The sequence below is a fragment of the Fringilla coelebs genome (genome assembly GCF_963513975.1).
Source record: "Fringilla coelebs genome assembly, chromosome: Z".
Taxonomy (NCBI): Eukaryota; Metazoa; Chordata; class Aves; order Passeriformes; family Fringillidae; genus Fringilla; species Fringilla coelebs.
This window is the reverse complement of record NC_140031.1, coordinates 70,896,425-70,923,649: the sequence shown is the minus strand read 5'-3', so window position 1 is coordinate 70,923,649 and position 27,225 is coordinate 70,896,425. Positions and strand designations below refer to the sequence as shown.

Here is a 27,225-nt window from a genome sequence, read left to right as displayed (position 1 = left end):
AAAGAAATTACATTAAGCTGTTTCAAGCACTTGGCTTGCTGTGTCTTAGGCCATATCTACACCTGTATGCAAACATGTTGTCTGTGTTTACATGTAGTAACACCTCTACCTAAGCCAAGCTCATTTCCCATTCTGTTGTTTGAGAGGGTCATTTTCAGTTTTTCAGAACTACCTCAGTGTTTTTGTTCCTTGTGAGATATGTGGCACGTAGTCAAGGCATAGTAATTTTTTTTTTCTTGGAAACAGTTCAGGCAGTTTCCAGTATTGACAGGGAAGAACTGGGGGGAGGGGGATTGTTCTTGTTTCAGTGTTTGCTTTCCTAGACTTACACTGAAAGTGTTTGGTAGGAGTGTAATTGCTATAGCTCTTGCTTGCTTTAGCAGAATTTTTGGGAGGATGTCTGTGTTTCTGTGTGTGGGAGGATGTCTGTGTCTGTTTGTGTCTGTGTTCATTGTCAGCTGCACCTGTGTGTACTATGTGTCCATGTAAGGTGTTGGCTCAGTAGATAAAGTTTCAGAGAGTATCTTTAAAGTCGCATAGGATTTAAAATCCCATCAGGATAAGCTGTGTCATGAATGTGAAAATGCAAATTTAGTGTTTTTATATGAAAGAAGTGTTTTAGCTTGAGCCATTGTTGCCATTGTAGTATTTTTTCCTGGTGGAGCAACATATTGTGCTGAATGAGGTAACTTCTACAATTTCTTTTTATATGTATGGAACATAGGAGATAAAAGCTGTTGTCACTCACTCAGAGGGCACACAGCAAGTCAGGAATTTGTGGCACCCTGATCTGATTGTTACTTAGAGATTGTTGTCTCTCTCCCCTCCCCCATGCCCAAAGTAGTTTATCTTTGCCTAAGCATACATATCAGTGAAAACATTTTTGAAACTTCAGCTTCTCCACAAAATATTAATCTTCTCTTCTTTCCTTCTGTTGCATTCAAGTGACATGTGGGTGGAGGTGTTCTCAGATTTTTTCTACCCTGTCTCAAAATAGAGGAGTCACCTCTTCAGCTTACAGACACAGACATTGTACTACCCCATTGATGGAAAATCTGTCTTGGTTCAAAAGGCATATACTTTTCTATGTTTGTATCACAGAACCACAGAAATCAAGTTTGGAAGGTACCTTCAAGGTCATCCACTGCAACCATCACCCCAGCACCACCATAACCACCCCTAAACCTTATTCCCAAGTGCCACATCCAGATACCTCTTGAACACTTCCAGGGATGGTGACTCCACTGCTTGTCTGGGCAATTCATTTCATGCCTGACCATTCTGTCAGGGAAATTTTTTTTCTAGTATCTAATCTGAACCTCCTCTGGCACAATTTAAGGTCATCTCCTCTCACCTCTAGTGAGTTCTATGTGAACTACACCCCACCTGGGGACCACAGTGAAAATATTCTTACAGTATTCAATTGACACATACTTTGAATCTGCAAACAGATTTTTCTTGCCTTCGATATTTCAGTGTTGCAGGCTTCTAGTTGCAGATACATATTGCTGCTTTTTCCCTCTGAAACTAAATGAATAAAGTGGTAGTAGGATGATGAAAACTATCCTTTGTTGAGACTTGTGACAAATGACTAATTCTCCCTGTTGTTTGAAATCCTGTAGAATGTGGATTTACAGCGGAGTTGTTGACCCATCTTGGGCTTTGAAATTTCAAATGAGATTCTGAATCAAATCACTGAACATGTTACTGAGAGCCAGTGCTTGGTGAGCCACTAGTGACAACTGGTTAAACACTGTAAAAGGGAACAACTGAAATGAAAATAAATGAAAGGCAATGGGAGAGCATCTAAATTCATTTGACTGGCTGCAGCACAGCAATAACGTTGCCAATTCAGTTTTTGAAAATAGAAATAGGTTTGCAATGTAGTTGGAAGTCATAATTATTTTAAATGGACAGAGGCTAAGTATAGAACATACACTGCCAACAAGGTTTGACTGATTGCACCTTTGGAAGGCAACAAAAGGGAAGAAGCCTAGTTGTAACACTGTCTGAAAATGGTGTATTTTATTCCCTGCTGTGCTAGTAAGCCCAACCTTACATCTGGGTTCACGGCAGGAGAGATCGGGTCCCTTATATGCAAAGACAATTCTTTTCAGTATTATGCAGTGTCACAAAATATCTGAACTCTGTCAACGGTAGAAATATATCTGTCATCAGAACCATCTCAGGTTTCAGATAAGTTGGTGACAGACAAGATTATCTTGGCTGAGGCGTACAAATAAGTTATTTGGAAATGTCTAAATAGGTATCTCAGTGTTATCTGCATAACACTTTGTTGTTGGACTGAAGCAGTTTCAGAAGGAAGCAGGGCAGTTCACCAAAGGCTCTGGTATTAGTTGTTGTTTGTTCTTTGCCCAATTGGGGTATTTTTTTAGTTTCTCAGGAAGAGAAACTGGCATTGTGCTCTTCCAGATCTCAAACCACAATGTTTGGCTAGTAAGAAGGTGTTTAGGCTATGTGCACTGTGGATCAGCTGCATTCTTTAAAGTATTAGGTTGTATGCAGGTATTCAAGCAAGTTTATGTATTCAGTTCCAACAGTGTTAATCTCAGTTCTACCAACTGTATTATCCACACCATTGCTTAATTGCAATTATATTAATTTATTGGCTTGATTTTTAACAGATAAAATGATGCTCATGTAGGGTTTTATGGATAAATTTTTGTAGTGTGCAAAAACTACTCACAGAGAAGCACTGCTGAAAGCTTCTTTTATGTCCACCCACAGCATGTTATACACATACACTCATGCTAACAAACAAGACTGACATTACACTGTACTGGACCACATATTTTCCAAAAACTGAATATGAAAATTAAATTGACATCACTCAGGCATGACATCATCATAAAAGACTCAGGGAATGAAACAAGTGTGAAGAATATTTCTTGTTCTCATACAGCATCCCTGAGAATGGGCAGATATATGTTGTGTTCCCTCCAGCTGTGATGAAACTGTGATCCTTTCGCTGTGCTTACCTAAACACTTGAGAAATAAGAAACTGCACATCTTTTGCAAGAGTTTCCTGTGGTTTTTGGATGGATGTATTGTACTATAAATGTTTTTCTTTGTCCTGATTGCTGTTCAGAAGGGAGAGCAATATAAGAAGTTCAGGATGAAGTGCTCAACAGCTGTCATCCCTTGAAGGGAGCAGTAGTGGACCAGCACTGTGGCTGTGGAGAGCTGTTCAGTGGGCTGTCTGAGGAAGCACACTGGCACAATTGCTGGGGAGATCAGAAACACTGCAGTGCTGTTTCTGTCCCTTCCACCCCAGCTGCTTCCAGTCTTTTGGGTGGGGATGTGCTCCTGAATGCAGGGGGGGCTGAAGGTTCTTGTCCTCTTGTCTGCTGGCTGAGACATAAGTTCCTTGCTGAGCTCCCTCCAACTTCTGGAAAAAGAAAAATATCAAACCACTCTAGAGAAGAAGAGCAGCTTGCTAGCAATTCACCAGAGGAGCCAGCTCAACTGCAGACAGGCAGGCAGGCAGCCAGGACTGAAGTAAAAGCAGCCTGAGTATCACTGGCAACAGCCCAGACTGCCTTCCTCAGTTTGGACTCCATTCCCCTAACATATATGTGCATAGCTGTGGGTCTTCAAGGGCCAAAATCTGTGAATATGCATGGAGTATGAGGTCCAGCTCAACGTAACAATAAACTTTCCGCATTTTTTTGCTCAGGTTTCATTTGCAGCAGGAGGGCTGGGTTTTCTTTCCTTTTCAAGCAAAAACTGAGATGAGGCCTTTGTGCCCCAAGACTTTTAAAGCTCTCCTTCCTTCAACAACAGCTGTTCTACATTTAATCCAGAAAAGCTCTGCAACTGCAGTTTTTGGGTGCTGAGGAAGAAACAACATGACTTCAGTACAGAATAAAGTACTTTTCACATTGCCTATCCTATTTTTTAAAAATATAAATATCTAATTCATCAAGTTGCCTTTAGGCTCAGTAAAGCAGGATTTAGTAAGTGTTTCATAATTTTCTAATCAAGAAATAGTATGAACAAAAATTTGTTTCAGCCTGAAAGGGTTTCTATGTATATGGGTACTGTGTTCTTAAGCCCCACTGCAGAACGAAATGGATGAAAACAAAAGCAAAGGCCAATCTACAGTTGTTTTGACTATGGCAGGGACCCTCAGAAAAGGAGTGAAATAATGTGAAATCAACACAGAACTGTAGTAAAGAGCTGTAATACAATATGTCATGAGGGGGAAGGATTTGGAGAAATCTTGGTAGACCTGTCGATTCGCTATCTTCTCCAAGGCTGTGCTTGGAATTTGTGGGAAGATGGGCAATTATTTGAAGCACTTTAAAATCAATGTAGCTTTAGTTGAAGTAGAACCAAAGGAAAGAAAAATCAAGCCTATCTTGATAGGCTTCCCCTTTGCACATGCGTAATATTTCAGGACATCATCCTGGCTCTCACACCATCTAGTGGGTAGGAGTTTTTTTCTTAGTACAAAAATGTTGAACAGCAGTGCAATTTGATACAGAAAGTGATTTATTCCCCTGCTGATAACTGAGATCATCTAGCATTCCAGACAGGCACAGTTAATGGATGACTTATCCCTCACCCGGCAGCTGATTACAGGACCTCAGGAGACAGCAGGGAGCTTTGAGTGAGGCTATAGAAACAACAAGGCATTTTATTTTCCTTTTAGTGTTATTGCAACTATATTCAGCCCTGGAATGCTACAGCTGTGTCAGTCTGGGCCCCCTGCAGCACTGGCATGCATGGAGGTGGGTAGGCAGCACTCAGCCCCCATTGCTCTAATGACATTATTACCCCTTTCTGCAATTTCTGTGTAAACACTTACGGGGCAGAGTAATGGGCCCCCATTTGTTCAGAAGATACACCAAGTCTTTCATGGTGACTTTCTGTTAGACTTTCTGCTGCTCCATTGGTTAGTTTTAAATCACTCTAGCCCTGAAGGAATGCTGAGGAGTACACTTTCACATGAACTGAAGGTTCTCCTGGCATCTTCCAGTGGATTTTTCATTAGGTTGATTCCTAAAAGTATCCCTTAGGATACTTTTAGGAATCAACAACACAATCTGAGTTGATAACTGGTGTGGTCATCAGCAGAGATAGATCAAGTCTGGGTTAATTCTTTTTTTTAGCAGATGCTTCTTCTCAAAGAAGATGAAGACTCAGTGTCTGAGCAGCCTGCTGTGCTGTTATTGCTAAGAAGTATTAAATAGCTTTTTTTTTTTCCTTTTTGAATAAAAAAAATCCACCACTTTTTTTCAGAAGACCCCTTTTCAGATAAAGAAATTCGGTTAGCCATCAGTGAATATCTGGCTTTGCAGAGAAGTTGTCACATTATTCAATTTTCTTGTGCAGCTTAGGGAAATAATTTCTTTTCTGAATTTGTCACACCTCACATTGCAGTGTCCAGTGTCCATGCTTCATCTGTGTCCTTTCTATGAGCTTTCAAATAAGACTCAGATGCGTTGATGAAGTATTGGGAGTGCGTTTGATGTAAAAATTAAGATTTTATTTAAAATGTATTTTTTTCTAATACCATTCTTTCTCTTTCCAGTACTACCAGCTCAACCGCAAGCAGTTGTGACACGGAGTTTACAAAGGAAGATGAGCAGCGGCTGAAGGATTATATCCAGCAGCTGAAAAATGACAGGGCAGCAGTGAAACTGACAATGCTGGAGCTGGAAAGCATCCACATTGATCCCCTTAGTTATGATGTTAAGCCACGTGGAGACAACCAGAGGCTGGACCTGGAAAATGCAGTCTTGATGCAGGAACTCATGGCAATGAAGGTATTTTATTCATAACCAAGAGGGGAGCTGCTCTGCTGGCAATGCCTCTGTGTCACAAAACATGCTCATTCACACACATGGGAGGCTTTGATAGTGGTCACTGGGTAATAAAGGGTAACTTTGTTGAAACACATAATCTGGACAGTAAAAATCCAGTAGTCAGAAAGCAACAGAAGACAGTGCATTACCAGTGATGAGCTATCTGTGTTCTGAATTAGGAGGACTTCATCTGTGTCTGTAAACTTGGAATGCTCTTCTTGACAAACCAGATGCTCTCTTTCTGAGAGATATGGCAGCTGAATTGCTCAAGGATGACAAAAAAACATGATTCAGCACTTCCCAAGAGATAGTTCATTACTTACAAGCTTGCAAATGTGCATCATGAATATTTGTGAACTGAAGCAGAACAAATTCAGCTGCTTTTAATATTGGTGTGGGAGGAGGAATGGTCTGTCAGATGTCATCTCTAATGCTCTCTGGCAGTTGGTCACAGGTCCTGAGCTCTTCTAGGCACTGTGTTGCAATCTGTAGCTCAGTCCAGAGACTGAGCAAAGGGTAGGGTGTGTAATGACTTGCATTAACAGAGAGTTTTGGAGAAAACCCCAGTTTATATGTCCAGCTCCTAAGATGTGATCTAGAAAAGCTGATCTTTACTGACCAGGTGTAGAGTTTACATCTTTTTAAGTCTGTCTTCTGTATTGATTTTTAGAGGTGAACTAAAACATAGGAACATATCAAAGGCAATACAAGTGTATGTCTGCATTCAGAATTGTCTGGTTTTGATTCAGTTTAACTTCTGCATTTTAGCAAGTGCTAATTTAGCCAATTAATTACTAACAGGTCAGGTGATGGTATTGAATGGGACAGAAAATCCTGATAGTTTCAAAAATCTAAAGTTATAGATTTTTGATCAAATGTGCTTTTTCTGGCTAAGTGGTAGCCTGGTGATGATAACTATGTTCTTAATGGTGCTGCTTTTCCATGATGACAGACACAGTTTTGCAATAATGCATTCATTATTCACAGTTCAGAAAAGATTGCTTGCTAGAGGTTGGGAGATGTAAAATTATGTTACTTGTTTGAATACATTGTGACCAATAGCAGTATATTCTCCACAACTAAAGCATGCAAGATGTACTGTAAGATGTTACAGGAGGTAGATAATCAGATGTGTATTTCAGATATCACACTTCCTTTTCCTTTTTTGCATCCAGGTCTTCCCTGAAATCTCTGGTACACCATTCTTGCCTCTATTTTTCGATTTTACCTTACTTTATTTTCCTAATTTTATTTTAATTTAAAGGTAAGGATGAACTGTGGAGCTGTATCCGTTGTGAGATAGAGGCCTTGCCTTCCCTGACTGTCAGGAACACCAGCAGTTGCATATCATAATTTTTGGTACACTTTTGTGTGCTGGTAATTCTTTTGTTCACAAAACAGACATCTAACTTGTTTTTGACACACAGCATCCATTTGGCTGGACTTAGTACGTTGGGTTTTCACTGAGGAATTGCCTCTGAAAGAACATTTTCTTCTTGATTGGTTTGTGTGGAACTCATACAGAATAGACACACATTTTGCATAGGTGTGTGAACTTACCTTCAGCCCTTTGCAATACAGATACAAACTGACAATACTGTTATTCATTGTAATTTCTTGTACTTTGCTGAAATTCACAACTGCAAGAAAGCCTTATGTTTCTGAAAGAGACATTGTGAAAATTCAATTGTGAAAACTTGTGATTTGTCACATGTGTTACCTATCAGCTTCCATGGTTGTTGCTCGGGTCTGCATTAGGCCTCCTCATCTGTTTGTCAGGCTAGCACAGAGTTGAACCTAAGGTCAGTGCTCATTTTGGCTTTCTGAGTATATTTTTTGTATCAGTTATTTGAAACATGTATCTTACATAGACCAGCATATACATCTGCCTCCTTCTGAGACAAACAGAATTTAGGTTTCCTTACAGTATTTTATTTAACTTGAAGCAGATGGACTGCAGAAGACTTCATTGTTTAGCATTTTTAATTTGTTCTCTCCGTTCTACATTCTTAGCAAGGGTGATACAGCTGGACCAAGCTACTCGATGATTTCCCATCCTTGCTGGGTCATAGAATCTCCTACTATCTTCCTAAAACTTGGTTCTCTGTTGGAATCTCTGCTACATCTTTTGTCACCTTCCATTTCTGATTTCCAGTAAAAACTGATCACCTCATCAGTTTGAAATACCTTTACAACAGTAATTCTTCATTATTTAGTAGAAAGGCGGGTGAGGGTTGTTTCTCTGCTGTCCTGTTTATTATTTTTTTACTGATCCAAAGCATAAGACGTAGTGGTCTGCCAGTACTCCTATAAAATTCAATTCTTTGCTTCAAGCAATAATTAACCATGTTTCAAATACATTCTCGTCCACAGTTTGTCATCATTGAGTAGTCTTGCATTGAGGTCAGTTGTTGTCATGCCCCAGTTAGCAAGGAGATTACTTCTGATGGGTGTAAATAGTTCTTGGTTTACAGCCTTTCTGCATTTCAAAGGACTTAATCTAGATAAGAAGTCTCAGCTTTCTACACTGATAATTTTTCCTCTTTTGTGTACAGGTGTTGATTATGTTGCTCATGGTGCTTTGCCTACAGTCTTTGGTGGAAAATGTTAATAATTCTATTGTCCACCTTTGTTACAGCCATTCATGCTCTTACAGATTTGTGTAGTGAAATACAGTTAACTAGAGCATGGCATTTATCTGCTGCGATGTTTGTTTTAATTCTGAAGGCTGGTACATCCCACCTTGTTTACTGCGGTTCTCCATGACTTTTTGTGATTTCAAAAACTTCTTGCCACATTAGAGTCCTACGTGACTAAATCAAATACAAATTTTGATTATGAGAAATCTATGGTGTTTCTGATTATTTTGAATTATAAGTTTTTAATTTTCATTGAAGTTTTTGCCCAAAACCAGGATTATAGTATGACTGTAAGTACAAAATATCCCTCAATATTAAATTCATTAGTCCCAAAATAACTGTTGGATTTGAAACCTGAAGCTTGTGAATTTACATGGATTGTCTTAAGTCTTTTGCAATCCCCTAGAACAGGGACACTTGCTATCTCCTCCTTCAGGGTTTCATTTAGTGAATGCCACTTGTGCTCACATTCTGAAGATGCAAGTGTGTTAAACAGCAAAAATGCTTCAAAGCAACCTGTAGCTGGAAGAAAAGGGAAGTAGTAAATATATGAAGGTGTCACTGTCATTTCAGTTAAATTTAGATGCAGTCGTTAGAAAACATATTTTCATGGAAAAAATTGCTGCGTATTGGCTCTCTAAGTAAACCTGAACTACTTGAATTTTCCCAAAATGGCTGCTGGCACTCTGCCTCACACATTGCATGGGTCCATACCACAATCCTCAACTGCAGTTTGAATTTTTAACCATCTTTCCATTTCCTCCTGTTCCTTCTCTGTGAGCCTCTGTAAGACACTGGCTGACACAAACTTTTTAACTTTACCCCTGCTTTGTTTTTACTTCTTTACCTCCAAGTCACATTGTTTTGACATGAGAAAAGTAACATATGGGAGGTGCGTGATATGTCTTCTGGGACAGGATGCAAACTGCTGAATTCATATGTGATGATCTGAGCTTACTGTCTTCATAAACAAAGGAGTTAGACATTGATACTCAAATATATTTTGAGCTTGGATAAAATAAAAAAGTAATGAATATTTATGAAAACAAAATAAGTTAAATTATAAGAGCCTGTTCCACAGATTCATTGTTGTAGTGGAAAAATTCACCTTTTTATTTTAGGAAATAGATGTCCCTTATTTCTGGGCTGAATTTGCCTAGCTTCATCCTCTAGCCAGGAAAGATCTTGTCATGACCATCCCATACAGACAGCTGAAAATATATTTTATTCATACAAGTGTCAAAATACTCTGCTCAAATTACTTCTCAACCTTCACTAAGAAGGCTAAGTAGATTAGTGGCTTTAGAAGTAAAGGCTTAAGAAGTTAAAATGCATACACTTGAGTATATCAGACCATCCAGTTCAACTTCTATAACAAATTTCCCCATCATTATTTATCAGTATTATTTACATTTTTTACTGTTGACAGAGGCAATTAATGGTAAGTTTGCCTAACAACTAAATTTGTGTAAACCACATAGAATGAAACTGGTTGTGCTTCTAACCTTCAGTTCACAAACAAGCAGATGAATAAATCAGTGACTTTAAAGCTCATACAAACCTTTCCAAGCCCCTCAGGGTTTTTAAGATAGGGATTTGCATGGTTCTGAATAAGCCAGTGATTGTTGTAACTGTGATACACCTGCGTGCACTGCTTACTCTCAATCCAGATAGCAAATTTTTGGTAGGAATTTAGATGCCCTTCAACATAAAAAGTTTGTCTAAATATGTGTAAAGATTTGTTTTTGTATAATCTTTGTTAATAATGGCAAAAATATGGACAGCATTATTTTTGAACAATAAAGCAAGATACCTCTGTTATTTTTGTGATTAGGGGCTTTTCCGGTTGGTTTGTGGGTTTTTTTGGTTTTCTTTCTTTTTAACAAATAGTGACTCATTCCTAGGCTGGCCACACAACAAGAAACTTCTGTCTTTCAGAGGTGTTTACACAGTGAACAAGAGAAATGTAATGCATAAAATGTCTGCATGAACTTAGTATTCACCCATTAATTGACCTAGGGCAAGGCAAGCTAAACAGTGGAAACATGACTCTGGGTTGGGTTTTGGGGGTTTGGGTGTTGTTTGTTTGTTTGTTTGTTTGTTTTGGCAGTCTTTTGTTTGTTTAGTGGTGGTTTTAAGCACATAATGTAAATTATGTATTAGTACTATCTCTTTAAAGGTTTTGTGGATATTGGGTTTTTCTGGGTATAGAAAATAACTAGGCATTTTGTACAAGAAACATTTCCAAAGTGTTAATCGCAAAGAGCCTTCTGGTTCAGGAATAACCCATCATTTGCTTTTCACTGGAGTTTTGGAGCATGTCTCAAAGAAGGGTCATTGCACTCACACCCTGCTCTTAAACTTCTGCCCAGCCACTGTCAGACAGATGTTAAAATGAGGTCTGTCCCCAGGCAGCAGACGTTGTGTTGCAATAGGTGACAGCCCAGTCAGAAGCAAGAAGGAGGTCTCAGAATTGAGCTTCTTTCTATCAAGTACCAGTGTCCATCCTCTGAGGATTGTATTTAGGGAAGAAAATAAATGAGTGCATTTTTCTGTCAAACTCAAGTTGTGTATACTTGGAATTCTGGTCACCTAGGGGAGGAAAATTATAAATGGACATCTGATGGTGCCGTAGTCAGTTGCTCTTTTTGACATAACTCATTTTATCACAGAGGCTGGTATTACAAGGCAGGAATAGGTCCTGGTCTCTCAAACCCCTTCCACTGTAATGAGATTAATTCTTGTATATTTATAAGAAACTGAAATCTTGCTTTTAGGGAGATGTTTGGAAGTCATACAGTTCTGCTTTTAAGACAGTGGTCTCTGAAGGACAAAGTAGAACCAGAGAAATTTCAGCAGCTGTGGCAATTCTCTCAGATCTCTGAGAGTCTAATTCTAATTTTGCTTCTGAGCTTATTCCAGAAGATAATAAAGGGGTGGACCAGCTCATCACACACAGACTGAAGATATACAAGTTTTGGCAGATATGCAATGTGAATATAAAAAGTCATCTGGATGTTGATAGTTTTCTCAATGAAAAGAGCACTTACGTTATAAGAGTTGATGAAAGTCTTGTTTAACTTCATCTTTCCTTAGGTACCTAGTCCCATAAAGCAGCATGCAATAATACAATGTTTCTTCAACAGGAAGAGATGGCAGAGCTGAAGGCACAGCTTTACCTGCTGGAGAAGGAGAAGAAGGCTTTGGAATTGAAGCTGAGCACTCGAGAGGCCCAGGAGCAGGCCTACCTTGTCCATATTGAGCACTTGAAATCTGAAGTGGAAGAACAAAAAGAGCAGAGAATGAGGTCTCTCAGCTCAACCAGCAGCGGAAGCAGAGACAAACTGGGCAAGGTTGGGAGTCAAGCTACATTTTCAAAGTTGTAAACAAGATTAATTAAACCTTTCCCATCCCTACTGCAGTCTTCAGCACGTTAATCATGCTCTTATTTTGTCTATATGCAGATCTTTTCTCTCTTCCCCAGTTGTGAGGTGGTTCCTTCCATGCTGTGGAAGGAACAATTCTGCAATTCCTTTGCAGAATTGGTGTTAGGGATGGCCTAAAATAAGGGTGTTTGAGGACTACCACAAGGCCAGTCCTGCCAGACATACAAGTTGCTGTGGTTGAGCATGTGTTTTGCCTGTTGCCACTCACTGGAAACACTGGAAGGGAGTCTAAGCAAAATGCCATTCTCCCATAAACATAAAATATGACAACATTAGCGCTCACTTTTGTGCAGCATTTAGAGCATTGTAATGACAATCTTTCTCCAAGTCAGATTGTAATAATTTGAGAATGAAGACTCTTCTCCCCTTAATGCAAAATAATGCAGAATAAACTGATTTCTGCATTTGCAGTAAAAATTTGCATTAAGAAATAAATACCTTGGAAAACTTTGTCTTATTTTAGTGCTGTGTCCCCAGAAAATGTCAATAATGTGTTTAAAAACAAAAATCAAGGCATAATTTCTTACTTACTTGTTCCTGGCAATACATCATCTGAATTTCTTGATCCCAATGCCTCTTTGTTTCATGTGTAGTGTCAAAAGAAATATAAGAAGGCAGTGGCATTTTTGCACAGAGTAGCAGAATTCTGCAAGTCAGTGAGCTGTGGTGGCTTAAAAAACATTTAGAGACATTTGTGAAGTATTGATCTGTTTAGTCCATTTCTTGGTATGATGATACCCTGCCATGTTGCTGTAGCATTGTGTTGTCCATGTCACCTTCATTTTAAAAGTACCTGTGAACTAAGAGGCTTTCATAATTTTCCCATTAAGATGGTCAGTAATTTCTAATCAGGTGGCTTTTCCTCCCATGTCAGGAATGTAGTGATGGCACTGCAACACCGCTAACACTTGCTGAGCTGAGACCTTACAATGAGAGTGAACTGACTGCTGAGCTGACAAATGCACTGAGGAGGTAAGCACAGCTTCCCTCACCAGGGTCAGGACTTGTCCTGTAGTTCCAGGGAAAGGTTTATTTCTGAGCCTTCACCCTAACCCTCAAGTGGTTTGAAGAGTGATCACAGATTTGTCCTGTGAGAAGGAGAACTATCAAAGTCCTTCTAATTTTCCCCTCTCTCCTGCTGTTCTTTAGCTGCTTTCATGTGGTGCTCAACTCTATTCTCCTTGAGGTTCTCCAGAATTCAGTTGAATTTTAGAAATCAAAGAAACTCTCAAAATGGCAGTAATGACCACTATGAGGCAAGAGAATGAGACATAAAACAGTCTCATAAATGTGCAGACATGCACATTTCTTGTGTGTGTAAACAAAATGCGTAGTAAAGACAGGATTTGAAGTGTGATCCTTGGTAAAGAAGGTTGGCCACAGGTTAGAATTTGGGTAGGAGTTACAGGAGTGGGAATTGCAGGCATTTTGATGACTCAGATGCTCCATTTGCCTCCTGAGCATGTAAGTGGAGCCACAGTTCAATTACAAATGACATTGTGTGAGGCATTAGCTTTCCAATGGGAAAGAAAATTGATGTCTTGACAAACAGCTTTTATCAACAGCCAGGTCTTAAGCCTAAGCTTTCAGTACAGTTATACATTAGCTAGATATTTGTTTGTACAGCAGTTTTTCCTTCACCAGCTATGTGGTAAGCTTAATGAGAAAGAAATTCATAGTTTCAATAATGGTTTCAATACTTGTTTCCACCTTTACCAAGAAATGGCTGTCTGGTATCTAATCTGGTTCTTATATTTAGAATCTGTCCAAAATGACACTAAGAATTTTGGCTGGGAAGAGTGTGTCTTGCTTTACTGGTGTTTGCACCTTCTTTGATGGTGAAATGTCCTTTCAGACATCTGTGGTATTTCATTCCTGAGGTGCTTTTTTTCATAGGTGCAACGTGTGATGTGCCTAGAGACACACTGAAAGGCATTACGTGAAAATGTAAGATCATTTCATGACTGCAGAGTCAATACATCTCATACCATTTGCTTAGTAGTCTGGCAGTTGCTGAGTACTTAGTTTGCATGATGCAGGGAACAAAATTCTGTGGGTAAAATAATAAAAACTGTCATTTGTGCGGGGGCGGATGAAACCCATCAGCAAAGTAATTCACATAAACATTGCAGAGAGCCATTGGCCTCCCCTGTATCCCCCACATTGCTCACTGGTGTGAGCTGCCCCACCAGCATTTTCTCCCTTCACTCAAGCTGCTGCTCTTCCGGCTCCTGTTATTTGTTCCTGGATTTTCAGAAGATGCCAATGACCTTAGTTAAGAGACGTTTGAGTATAGTCATGAAATGTAGTTTGCTGACAACACAGAGAAAACAACTTTGCTTTATCTACTAGGCCTTAAGTTGATTAGCATGGATTTCCAGCCAAGAGCCTCACAAGTACAGTTCGTCAGGCAGAAATGGAGAAGAAAAATAATCGGATTAAACTGTACATAAATTGTGAAGGCTCTCTGTGTAATGGAAATACGGCTGTGCTAAATGTGATTGCTGCTGCAAGTGGGGCTCAAGCACAGTTCCTGCAAGCTGTGTGGACAGGGTATTTTTCTCCCTAATCAGTGTGCAAGCCAGATCAGGCTGAATGCTTAGCTCTCCTTACCCTGAAGTCTTGTCTCTGCAAGTCAGTTGAAGGTCTGTCTAGCACATGGAGAAAGCTTACTGCAACCTTTAGCCACAGCTATGCTAGAAATACCAGAAGTCCCTAACTGCTGTTCTGGACATATGGGTCCTCAAATATCACAGTGATATTTAGTCTATCACAAACCCATGAAAGAATTCTAAAAATTGTCAAAGTCCTTTCTCCTCTGTGAGTGCATCCTCCTCACCTCGCCAAGGAAGTAGGACCAGAATACAAAATTTAAGGTATGAGTCCCAGTAGCTGTGTTTGCTGAAGGGTGGAGGTGGGGGAGAATGTGAAACAAGTGCATACATATCATGCTCTGTGGTCCAGAGGCAGTATTTAAATGCCAGCATTCAGGAGTGTTTCAGGACTGATTACAATTGGTGCATACCTCCAGCAATTGGTCCCCCCTGTTGTTTCTCCAGGCAGTAAACACTGCTTCAGGGTACAACAGTTGCAAGGATAGGGCAGAAATCCATTGGGTTTCGAGTCTGTTTATCAGAGCTTTTGATATCAATCAGCAGCCTGGCTTCCTGTCTCCTCCTCACATCATTACAGAGACTAAAGCTCTGGCTGCTCCCCCCCTGCTACTTTTCCATTCTGTCCTTCTGTTGCTGTTAAATTGTCAGGTTCTTCTCAGTTAATTGAAACAGACTGAAATCCAAATAAAACAGCAGGACATAGTTATGGTTTGGGTTTTGGTGTAGTTTGGAAGCGTTTATTTGCTCATTGTCTGCAAATGGCCATGCAGCAGAACAATCTCATTCACAGAGCCAGGCTGGCTTCTCTCTGCAGATGTGGATATTTTCATAAATCTGAAATCCAGTAGCATGTTGTGAAACTTTTGTTGGTGGTGCCCATCAGCAGAAATTCAAGGCAGAAGCAGTTCTTCATCTATTGTGTCATAACGTATTTGTTCTAGAACAACTCAGGATTTCCTAGTAGTGCTCAGCATTAAAACCCCTGTTACTGGCTTTTTACAGAATTCACTTGTCTTTTACATGGTCACTATGCTAACTGGGAGAAAAATAAATTATCTTTAAGTCCTATGCTGTTAAAGCTACATCTATTACACCAATTTCTGGTGTTGCAGGCTAAGCTCACTAATTCAGACATATCCTATTTCAGCCAAACATAAACACTTTTGGCCAGAGCCTTTAACAGTTTTGGTTTTCCCTCTCTCTTTTCTTAATGGAATGATGAAGTGCTTTAATGGGCACAAAGCCTCTTCTTTCTTGAGTTTGACATATCCATAAACAAGGTTCTTGGCAGGAAATACCTTACTCTTAGGAGGGTAGAAATGTGTTCTCAGCAGCCTCATGGCCTGGTGCTGACACCTTGATGATTGTGCCAGAGACCAGCTTTGTAAGACAGGATCTGGTTGAATACCCCAAAATCAGACACATGATGCAATCTCTGAGGGAAAACCTTAGATGAGTTCTCTTTCTTTGCTGTTTTTTTCTCTTCTGCTGGGGCAGGGCAGGGAGCACTGTACATGACTTGCGTGAGTTTGTAACTCAGTCTGCATACCAGGTTATGCTCTAGTGCAGGTAAATGCATTACAGGTGGCAGGAGGGAGGCAGTAAGAATTCCATTCTGCTTTAGAAGGCTGATGATAGTGATGATAGAACTGATATTTTCTTCTACTAAGAAGGTATTTTCTTCTACTTTCGTTCTGTGAAAAGTGGCCAAGCTGGCAAGACTGAAACTTTTCCTCTCTCTAAGCCTTGCTACAAATGTTTTGATCGTTGAGGTCCTCCTGTGGTCTATGCTGTATTTTCAGCTGCTGATAGCTTTTCTGTTTGTGTAGGGTTGTTTCTTATTCATACATTTAGAGAATCATTTATAAATCATTAAAATGCTTGGCCAGGAAGGATCTAGCGGTACTGGGCAAGGACCATGGCAGGCAAAATACTTTGTAAGTAGACTGACTGTTCAGACTTGAGCTGCATCATCATTTGGCACATAATTGTGATCCTCGATGGCTGTGCAGGATTACATGAATTGTGTCAGTCTAGACATGTTTCTGTATCTCCCTCACAAAAGAGTGACTTTCCATCTGGCAACACTGCATAGGAGCTTTATATTTAATATGCCTGATGACTTCTAAACTAAGAGATAGTGAGTGATGCTACTAATTGTGAAGTCACTGTGGAGAGAGGAAATGAGTAGTTATCAGTCAACTGGCAAAGAGCTCTTCTTCTGTTAACAAAAGGTACATTTTGCACAGAGCTGTGGTCCCACCTCTCTGGAGTGGAAGCTGCAGGTATTTCTAGTAAGACAGGAAATTATTGCCATAATTTCCTGGTGTCTATGGAGACAGTACAATGTTTGTTGCACTCTTACATCCTTATCACTGTCTGAAGACCACAACTGTGTTTGGTGTCAAACTTCTTCTCAGAGAGCAAACATTTCAATAAAAAACTGGGCCAAGGCATGGCAGTGACTACTTCCTGACACGATGTCAGTGACAGAGAAATCATGCCACCTTCCTTTATTTTAAATTTCCATACACTCCGTGTGATGGCATGTAAACCTTGCATATTTTCAAGGGCTGACCTTAGTTTCATGATAGCAGCAGTCAATAAATTTCATCATTGAAATTCAGGCCTATGCTGAGCGCAATAAGGCTGTCTCAGAAATGGAAATAGAGATGCCTAAAACACATCATAACCATTCATATTTAAAATTACTCTTAGACTTTTCTTTGACCAAGGTACAGGACAAATATGCAGTAGGTAAAAGTAGGGGGAGAGAGACAGAGGTTTGTGTTCTGGGCTTACTGATGCATCTTCGACTGCTTTCTGTGGGTGTTTGCTTATTTCTGTTCTCCAATTACCACATCAATTAAATGAGGAGATAAGCAATTCTGAGGCATTTGAAAGCCAGACACTAGTATGGCTTGCAGTCATCGAAAATTTCAGAAATGTCTCTTTTTTGTGACTGTGCAGTATCCTGCTGTGATTTCCCCTTGGCTTCCGGGGACTTCTCAGAAGGCATGGCCTGTCTCTGGAAATCCCTCTGGAGAGTCCCACTAAGAGAAACCTTCTCACAAGAAGAGAAGTGACTCATGGTGATATCAGGGACAGATTGCTTAGAAGGCACCATGAGTAACTATTCGTACCATATGCCTCGAAGACAGCCATGATTTGTCTTTTTCTCCATTTTTGACATGGTAAGTTGTTCTTACCACCCTGTGGTTATCTGAACTGCTGAGCTGCTATGCACTTCGATGTAATCATCACAGGGAGCTCCAAATAGCTCCAGGCCTGGAGAGCTTCCAGGCTGGGCTGACAAAGCTGGGTGGGAGGTTTGAGCAGTGAGTGCTGCTGCCTCCCTCCAGGGCTGTTCTCCCTTTTTGCTGCCAGTATGTTGCTTCAGGACCACACCTGGCCTGTCTCCCCACTGCAGGTGGTGTAACACATGCCTGTGGTACTGTCTGTTTTTTGAGATCTGTTCTGAGCATCCTGGCAATCAGCAAAAAAAGCAGTACAGTATTTTACACCAGCAAAGTGATTTTTGAAGCACCCTCTGTCACCTCTGCAGTCGGGGAAGGCCCCTCTGCACAGATAGCTGGCAAGCACAGGTGGTGCTTCAGCAGGTGAGCCAGGAAGACATGGCATTTGAAGAGGGTGCTTCTCTTGGCTTTTGTGTAGTGTTGCTTTGTTGCCTCTTTAAAAAATTTATTATATTCTGGTTGTTTCCCTTAGCAGGCCAAGCCAGACCAATGAGGCAAGCATGCATTCGAATTAGCGTGGGGATTCTGCATGCCAGCCTGATGTAAGCTGTTAGTTTAGACTGCTGATGAAGAGAGAATTTATCTGCATTCCTTTTAAATGTCCAGCTGTTATCTCCTGAGAGGAGAGGAGTCAAATGCCTAGGAAAAACAATCATGTGTCATCCTGTTCAACTGGAAAAGTCAGAGAGGGGAGTGAGGGATGGTGCTGCGTTCACTACAACAGGAGGATATCAGGGAAGGAGTAGGAGTGGAGTGGAGTGTGGAATAGGAGGTACCTTCCCTTCAAAGTAGAGGCTTCAGAGATAGCTATGGAGGTGCCTTCCCTCCCTCCCCCACCCCCCTCCGTGGCCTGGGGCTGCTCTTCCAGCATGGATACCTCTGCCAGGAATTCTCTGTCCCCCTGGGCTGGTTGCTGCTGGTCCTGCAGAGGTGTGGGGCAGAGGTGTGGGGCTCTGCCTGCAGAGCTCAGGGGCAGGTGCTGGGCTGAGCCTGGTCATCGCACTCCTCAGGAGGAGCCAGGATTTGAAGGGATCTGCCCACAGCAGATCTCTTTTGATGGGTAAGAAGATGTGCCCTAGGGATGGCAAGAGTTCCCTGCCTGGCTGCGGGAAAGTTTCTCACCTCTTCATTTGGAGGGAGCTCATTGTTCCTCTGCTGCTTCAGATTTGGAAAGAGCTGTGGTGCTCTTGACCCCAGGGCAGACGGGTGGTAGCTTTCACAAGAAGGGGAGCTAGCTGGGTGCACTCCAAGCCAGGGGCAGAAAAATCAACTTCCTGCATGCCAGAGAAGAGCAGCTTCCTGTTTGTAGCACTGGAGAATTTTCAATGAAATCAGCAAGAGCAGGAAAATCTGGGAAGACTTCTAGCACGTGTCTGGGGAAGCCCAGACAGGAGGGAAAATACAAGGTGCTCATGACCTTGCTTACATTACCGTGTGCGAAACATGGTGTCAGTGTGTGGAGGTCAAATTGACAGAAACAGTTTCCTTTATGGCCCTGGCAGAATTCCCCACTCTCCAAATTGGTAACATTGAAACCAGAGAACCCCAGTTAGCCCCTTCCTATTCAGCCATCCTGAAACAAAAAACCCTTGAAAACCGCTATGCAACTGCCCACTGAGTGCTGATTCGATTGTGGAAATACCAAACAAAAGCCTTAATTACCAACATATTAGGTATTTCACTGAAAATAGTGTTTTTAGCTGATGTTGTAGGCTGTAGGCCTTGAATACACTCATTCTGAGCTTTTCCTTGGAAAGGGAGCAGTCAGGGATTTCCCCAGCTGACTTCTCAGCAGCAGGGAGCCCTTATGTTGGAAGTGAGCCATGCCTTCAGATCACAGGAAAACCTTACATGTTTACTGTGTAATAGTCATTAACCCTGCATCTTCATTTCGCGGAGAAAACCAAGGTGTTTGCTCTGCATTTGCTGTTGCTGCTGTGCCTGGCTTCTCAGGTGTGACTTGTTCTATGGAATGTCTCTTGAAGTAAAGATATTTAAATACACAGTTTTAAAATTGTAAAAGGGTGCAAAAGTAGATCCCTATGTGTTGTTTTTTTCAGATTTTTGAAATATTTCAGCACATGCAATCAAAGCACCAGTTGCTTTCCATGAGATTAAGGTTGAGTGGGTACTATCTCGTGCTGTTTCACTGACTTCAAGACATCATGAAAAGCCAAAAGATATATATGTATTTTACTGGTGCCAGTGTAAATTTGGGTCATCTATAGATCTGAAGTATTATCCACTGTTTCCTGGTTCAGAAGGTTCAGAACTGGCATCTGAAAGTTGTTTAAATAGCTTGAAGAGGGTGCTTGCCATTCTGCTGGCTCTGTGTCTTTGACAAGCATCAAGACCAGGATGTTTTAGACCAAATGTAAAGAAATACGTCTTGATGTTTAGCTGAGTTCAGGCTGAACAGGGCTGATTGAAAGGTGTGAGTGAAAAACAAAGGGTGATATCATTGTTTTATCAGGTAACAGTCACCATAGCAACCGAACTTTACCATGCATGAAAAGTTTCTCAAAGTCTTTCTACTGTGTTCCTTTTCCATGCAGCTCTTGTTACACCAGGTGTGTGTGAAGGAGTTTAGCTGCAGCGAACTTTGGCTCTACAGAGCTCTTTCACATGGGACTGTGTGCAGCGTTTCCACAGCAACACCTTTTCTTGGACATGATGTTAAATCAACCTCACACAATTTTGAGATTTCTGTGCCCGTCTAAACACTGTGCATGTTTATTCCGCTGGACTTGCTGTTCACACTAGGTCATCATGCTGGAAATGGTGCTACTGAGCCTTCCCCACAGCCTCTGGATGTAGCAACCAAAGAAGCAGAGAGGCACCAAATTTACCCTACTCCTTTCTGTCACCTCAGTAGTGCAGTGCCACAAATGCATTAGGTCTGGCCTGTGCCACATCTGATCTTTTCTTGTTTGTGCCCTGGCTCTTTTTCTTCCTGTTTTCTTTGCAGAAAACAGATTTTGACTGTAGACTGTGCTGAGCCTTTCTGACTGCTGAGATAGAATATTAAAATTAAAATTTACATTTGGGATGGATGGCAGGGAACTTCTAACTGCGAGGGAGAAAGATTGTGTTACTTGAAAGCAGAGGGCATGCTCCTTCAATGAAGGGACATACAAAGAATACTGATGATTCTTCATCAACAAGGGCCCTCTTATGTCCTTCCTCATTTGGCTGGTAACCCAGCTCTGGAGTCCGTTGGGATAGACTGCTAACTTGGAATATTTCCCCAGATGACTTTGTGAAAGCCCTTTCTGTTGCTGCTGGAGCTGGGCGCTGTCCCTCTCGCCGGTGATAAAAGGCTGCCATATCCAGGCCTTCCTGGGAACTGCAGGCTGCTGAGCTGGGATACCAGGAGGATCCCTGTGGTCTCTGCAGAGCTGGGGAAGCTTGCACAAACTTCAGAGTATTCATTCCCGTCGGGCTTATATGGGAGCTGGCAGTTGTCTTGTTATTGAGGTTAAAACAAGTGTACTCATGTAGCAGCACTGCAACGAAGCAGGAGGGAGAGGTGGATCACTGTAGAGTGGTTCTAGCAGCAAAGCACAGACTCCTTGTAAACATACAAAATTCCCACATGTCAGATTTGATGCTGCAAAGTCTGTGTCCTGGTTGAGCCCAGCTCCATGTCATTCTTAAAACACTTTTTAATTTTTTTTTTTTTAACTCCATTCTAAATCTTACTTTTTTTTTTTCCTCTGGGCTATCTGTGCAGAGTTTGGGTCACAGAGAAAAGCTCCTGGAACAGTCCCATGTGAGTGGGCTGAGCAGGCATCAGCCATCAGCTCTGGAGCAGGGAGCTCCCCATGAAGAAGCACCTGCCTCATGCCACGTGCTTACCTGGGAATGCTTTTTAAACCCAGTTTAGTCCAGCTGTAATGCTTGCTCCTGCCCAGAACGTCTATCTTGTTCACTTTTTTTCCCCTCATAGAGATACTTGTAATGTGAAAATGTTATAAGATACTTTATTTCCATTTTGTCACACTTCATGTAATTAGATTTTGGTTTGGAGTTGGTAAGTAAGTACGGATATTAGCTACTTATGTATCTTCGTCTTAGTGTGACTCAATGCATACAGCATCGTGACCTACCAGAGAAGTTAGTTTAGCCTTTTGTCTGCTCTTTCTCTGATCCTGAATTCCAAAATGGTGAATGTTATAAATACCAGTCTTTGGAAAAGTTTAATGTAAAAACTACCTCTTGTATTATCCTAGTAATAGTACGGAAAATATTTGCAGCATGCCAGCCCAGCACGGGACAATTGTTGATACACTTCCAAGCTAAAGTACTATTTCTGTTTTGAAAATAGTTTTCTACCTCTTTTTCTCCTGATCCAGGGAGAAGAAACTGAAAGCAAGAGTGCAGGAGTTAGTGAGTGCTTTGGAGAGACTCACAAAGAGCAGTGAAATCAGACATCAGCAGTCTGCAGAATTTGTTAATGACCTTAAAAGGGCAAACAGGTAAGGATCTACCAGCAGATGAATACACTACTGGTTTATTTTTGGTTTATATTAGTGTTCTTGTAAAACACTAATATTCCACTTACCTTAATGAGAAGTTTTGGGACCCTCAGGTTCCATCCACATGTCAACACTCCTGGGTTGCAGTTAGAGAAGGGGGAGGTATAAACCTCCCATGTAGGCCACTGACAACTACATAGTTAAGAAGAGAAAGCAGGGAAATAGGTTAATCTCAATTGAGTTACTACCAGTGATTGCACAATTTAAAAAGCAAACAAAAAAACATTTATGAATCTGTTACTTTGTTTTTAACTTCTCCCTTATCTTTGGCTCCAGCCTCTTCATTAATAAATTGTCTTGGATAATCACACCTGAGTGCCATTGCTCACTCAGGGCATTTTTCTTGTACTGTATTTGGATGGCCCAGGAATATGGTGGACGGCAGCTGCCCTTCCTGCAAGCAGCCTCTGACTTGCAATGTGGTTTTCCTTAAAAAAAAGCCTTTAAAAGCTTTTGTGGTGAGAAGCAGTACCAATGTCAAGCTTTCCAACCCAGTCGAGGTGATGGCACAGAAGCTACTCAACAGCTATCAAATTAGCACAAGATGCCATCCTCTGAATGTAAATCTTACTTCTTTAAAATGAAAAATGCAAAATTACTCCTTGACTTTCTAAGCAGATTCTGGCCATGCAATGTTTTTATAAATTACATCTGATGTTGTGGTATCTTGACTCATAAACAGTGGTATGAGAGGTCATCAACAGCAACCTCCATCTGCCTCTTAGAACCATGTTTAGTTTTCTTTATCAGTTTACTGGAAAAGTGTGTGCTTCCCCCAGGAAAGACACAGACATTAGCATTGATCTGGGTCTGGATCAGAAAGGTTTGGATCTAATCCATTTTAAAGCCCTGGTAAATTTTGGGAAGGGGATCAGTACGCAGCCTTTGAAGTTTCATGAAGGTGGGACTTAGGGGTAGATTTTTTGTAGCGCTTCCTCTGAAACAAGCCTGTTTGAATTACCTTGTATACCTTGTGTTTTTAACAGCAACTTGGTAGCAGCTTATGAAAAAGCAAAGAAAAAGCATCAAAATAAGCTGAAGAAACTGGAATCACAAATGATGGCCATGGTGGAGAGACATGAAACCCAAGTAAGAATGCTCAAACAAAGAATAGCTTTACTGGAAGAAGAGAACTCCAGACCACACACCAATGAAACTTCACTTTAAGCGCATCTCTTTAAAGGATGCTTAGTGCCATTACAACTTTCTTTCTTTTGGAGGTTGACTTTTAGGTAGCTTCAAATGTTAAAAGCTCTGATTGTCAATGCTGACAAAACTTAAAAGCTCCTTCTCTGGGATCCCAGAGAGGTATCATGGGGATAATAAAAGTGTTAACCTTAAGGACTGTTTCATAATGTAAAATGGCAGTGCCTGAATTATCATGCTATAATTGTGTACATTGTCTGTGTTGTTATGTCTGTATTCATACAGCTTCTCTTCCACTGTCGCCCATGGGTGACAGTGTCACACAGCAGAATAATTCATGTTAAGAGGTTTTCATTTGGGTAGTTTGGAGATCATGTGGAAGTTTTCCCAGCCCCTGAGCTCTCTCTGCACACAAGTCTGACTGTACCCTCATGACTCACTGCTGTGGTTACACCACCAAACCGGCACTGGGGAGTGGGGATGACAGCCTGGCTGGCTTTTTCTTTGCGCCCTGCTTGCAATTCTGCTGCTCACAGTGCAGGCCAGGTAGGAAAACTCCTGTTGATTTGGGAAAAAAAGAAAGCATAGTTGCATCTCTGAGAATTATGAAAAAAGTGTAATTCTTACAGTGCATAAGAGGGCCAAAGACTGTGGGTTTCACCATGCCATACAGTCTGTGCCAAGGGTGGGTAAGAAATTACAGAAGACCTCCTGGTATTTATATTGCATGGTGTGTGCAACTACTTCGTAGAAAAAGTTGTTTCTTCTTGCTATATACACTATATCCAAGGTTTTCTTGAAGAAGCTGGGCCATTTTTGTCACGTGTGTTGTGCTTATTACAGCTTACTGTGATCAAGAGGTAGAATGTCTTCTTTTTATATTTTTTTTTAAACCAAAAAAAGGTACTTAAGTAACGTACCTGTTTAATATTGAATACATAGGCACAAAATTATAGATGTTTAGATGTATGGATATCCAGCCACAAACAGAATGTGAATGGTGAAGTCTTACAGCTTTCTTAGGTTAGTTTTTGTTACTGCTAACATTCTCTTGTTTAAATCATGTATTACTGTATTATCAAACTAACTGAAGTGCAAATTTTGGCTTGTTAGGTTAATGAACATTAAGCAAATCATGGGGATCAGGTTGATTTCTGTAGGGTTGAAAATACAGGAGTCTGCCATAGCACCTGTTATATTCAGAATTAGCTTTTTTTTTTCTTCTTCTTTTTTCTTTTTTTTTTTTTTTGACAGAGTACGTAAAAAAGGTTTATGTGTGTTTTGAAAAGCCAAGCTATAGTCCCTTCACTGTGTTAGCCTGCTGCTGTGTTATGCCTCTGCTTTGCATTTTCCATGCTGATTTTCAGTGAATCTGATTTCAGGAGATACTTTCATTTCTGCTTTACATGTTGAGTTGCACCTCAAGTTTTTTACTAGTGTATCTAGAATTATGATAACTTTTCTCATTTATTCCTCCCATTACTAGTTCCCATTACTAAGCTCCCATTCCTAGTTCCCATTACTAAGGAAATATTTTAGAGGACTCTTTTTGCCTACTGTTGGTTAGGTCAGACAACACAGTTGTGGCAATTTGTCTTCAGAATGTGGCATTATTGTTACGTCTTGGTTACATCTGGAAGTGTAGCAGTTGGTTTTCCACCTCTTACTACCTGTAGCTGCTGTTGTTTTCTGTCCTTAGAGTAGTCATTCCTACTTCTCTGGAGTCTAGTACATCATCCACAAAGCCAGCATCACATGTGGTTGATTGCAACAGCAAATTAAAACAATGCCAATTTCAAAATTTTTAGGTAGTGAAGTTCTGGTTTTGATCAGTCCTCTTTCTCAGAATAATTGCACTTCTTAATTTATAATGTGACTAGAAATTATTGCAAATGAGTCTCTTGAGGGAGGAGGCACATTGATTTCTTCTCTCTGTGGTTCTGCTTAGCAGCTCTCTATGGTGTTTCCCCTTTTTTGGCCCCAGTTTTCTCACGGGGTTTTGCCATCAGCTTCAGTGGTAGCTGAGCACACTTGTTCTGAAGAATCACAAAGGAAAGTATCCACCATGTGCTGTGGCAAAAATGCAGTTACACTTTTGTCTGTAACACCTGTGTGACTTGAGGTCACCTCAGAATGTCCATGTGAAATACCTTTCACTGGAGAGGACAGGAACCATACTGCACTGAGCTGTCTCTTAGCGCGCATTTTTTTCCCCTATTTAGATTAATGGAACTACAGAATGGTTTGGGTTGGAAAGGACCCTAAAAATAATCTTGTTACAATCCCTTTCTGTGGGCAGGGACATCTCCCACTGGGCCAGGTTGCTCCAAGCCCCATCCTGCCTGGCCTTGGACAGTCCAGGGATGGGGCAGCCACAACTCCTCAGCCTAGGCAACCATGGACAACCTGGGCCATTGTCTCAGTGCCCTCACACAGAAGAGTTTCTTCCATTAAAAAATTCACATACTCTTACACAGAAGCATAAAAAGCTGCAGCCTCAGTGTTTTTTCCAGACCTGACAATTTGCTGATTATTTATCTACATTTAGCACAAAACTTCGGTGCCAGCTGTGCTCTAGAGGTGCATTAGAATTATAAATCATCAGTAAATGTAAACCACTCCCATTTTTTCCCCATAAGGGTTGTAGATGAAAAAGCCGCACTGGTACCATCCAGCCTCAGCAGTAGCCATAGTTTGCCAGACCACCAGTTGATTTATTTGCCTCAGCAAGCAGCTACTGCATCATTTGTTAGCATACTGGAAAGGATCAACTGGGAAGTGGTCACAGGTTTAATGTTACTGTGAAAACTGTTCATTAGTGATAATCAGCTTCAGCTCCAGTGTACCCCATTCAAATGGCACCAACCCTCAGAAAAAATGCCAAAATATCTTAAACTCCTTTTATGCAACTCTGAAGTACCAGCACACCAGAAATACCTGAGTGTGCAGTGCACAGTGAGTTACACCAACTTAACTCTCTTAAAGCTTGTGGCAGAAATAATAAATTTGCAAAGCAAGAAAAAAAGGTGATTCTTGCCAACCTAAGTCCATTCATGAATCATTAAGTCACCAGAGTGCATGAAACTTTGTATTTCACAAAGTGCTCAGAAAGAATTCAATTTTTTTCTAATTCTATGTATAAATCTTCACCAGCTTGAATGTACTGTTAACTTTTGCAAAGCACATGTAAGTTTGCATTCATGTCATGTTCTACTGGTTTTGTTAGTTTTCTCCTTCCCCAGTATACTGCACCATGCATTGTAACTTTAGAAACTTTTCACCTTACTGAATTAGCTTTAAATGTGTTGCTACCTTTTTGTTTCAAAGCAGCTGTAAAATAGCTATTTTGTGTTCATTTGATATAGAATTGTAAAAACTGCATTTATTTATACAGAGGCATTTATAATACTTATTTTACAAATGTTCTTATATTCTGAATAAATTTCTAATGCTGTTTCTTTGCCTTGGGAGTTGTTTCACCATGGCTTATCATCTTACTGTTGAATGGGACTGCCTAAAGACTTGGCAGACAAAGATACCTCATCTCCAAGCTAAGTTACTGACAGAGATAGTTTGACATTGTCACTAAAGTTCACTTAACAGAGCCATGAAAAGTTGTTAAGCACTCAGATCTGGTCACAGGTTTTAGATGGACTCAGGAACCATAAGTGCCCTCTACATCTTCAATGAGCACTTTATGGAAATGGAAGGGCATGTGTGAAACTGTTACCACACGTCCAATTCTTTTAATAA

The 27,225-nt window shown here is 40.7% G+C and overlaps 1 protein-coding gene across 2 annotated transcripts in view; it reads left to right on the top strand.

The window, feature by feature from the left end:
- Positions 1–26,863, top strand: part of MCC (MCC regulator of WNT signaling pathway) — a 138,076-nt gene extending 111,213 nt beyond the window's left edge. For both annotated transcript variants that reach the window (XM_084225840.1, XM_084225841.1), the window contains exons 13-17: positions 5,558–5,792; positions 11,617–11,823; positions 12,791–12,888; positions 22,144–22,266; positions 23,313–26,863. In XM_084225840.1, coding sequence (XP_084081966.1) covers positions 5,558–5,792; positions 11,617–11,823; positions 12,791–12,888; positions 22,144–22,266; positions 23,313–23,493 — 844 coding nt within the window. In that variant the 3' untranslated portion in view covers positions 23,494–26,863. The remainder of the gene's footprint in view (positions 1–5,557; positions 5,793–11,616; positions 11,824–12,790; positions 12,889–22,143; positions 22,267–23,312) is intronic.
- The last annotated feature ends 362 nt before the right edge of the window (positions 26,864–27,225 follow it).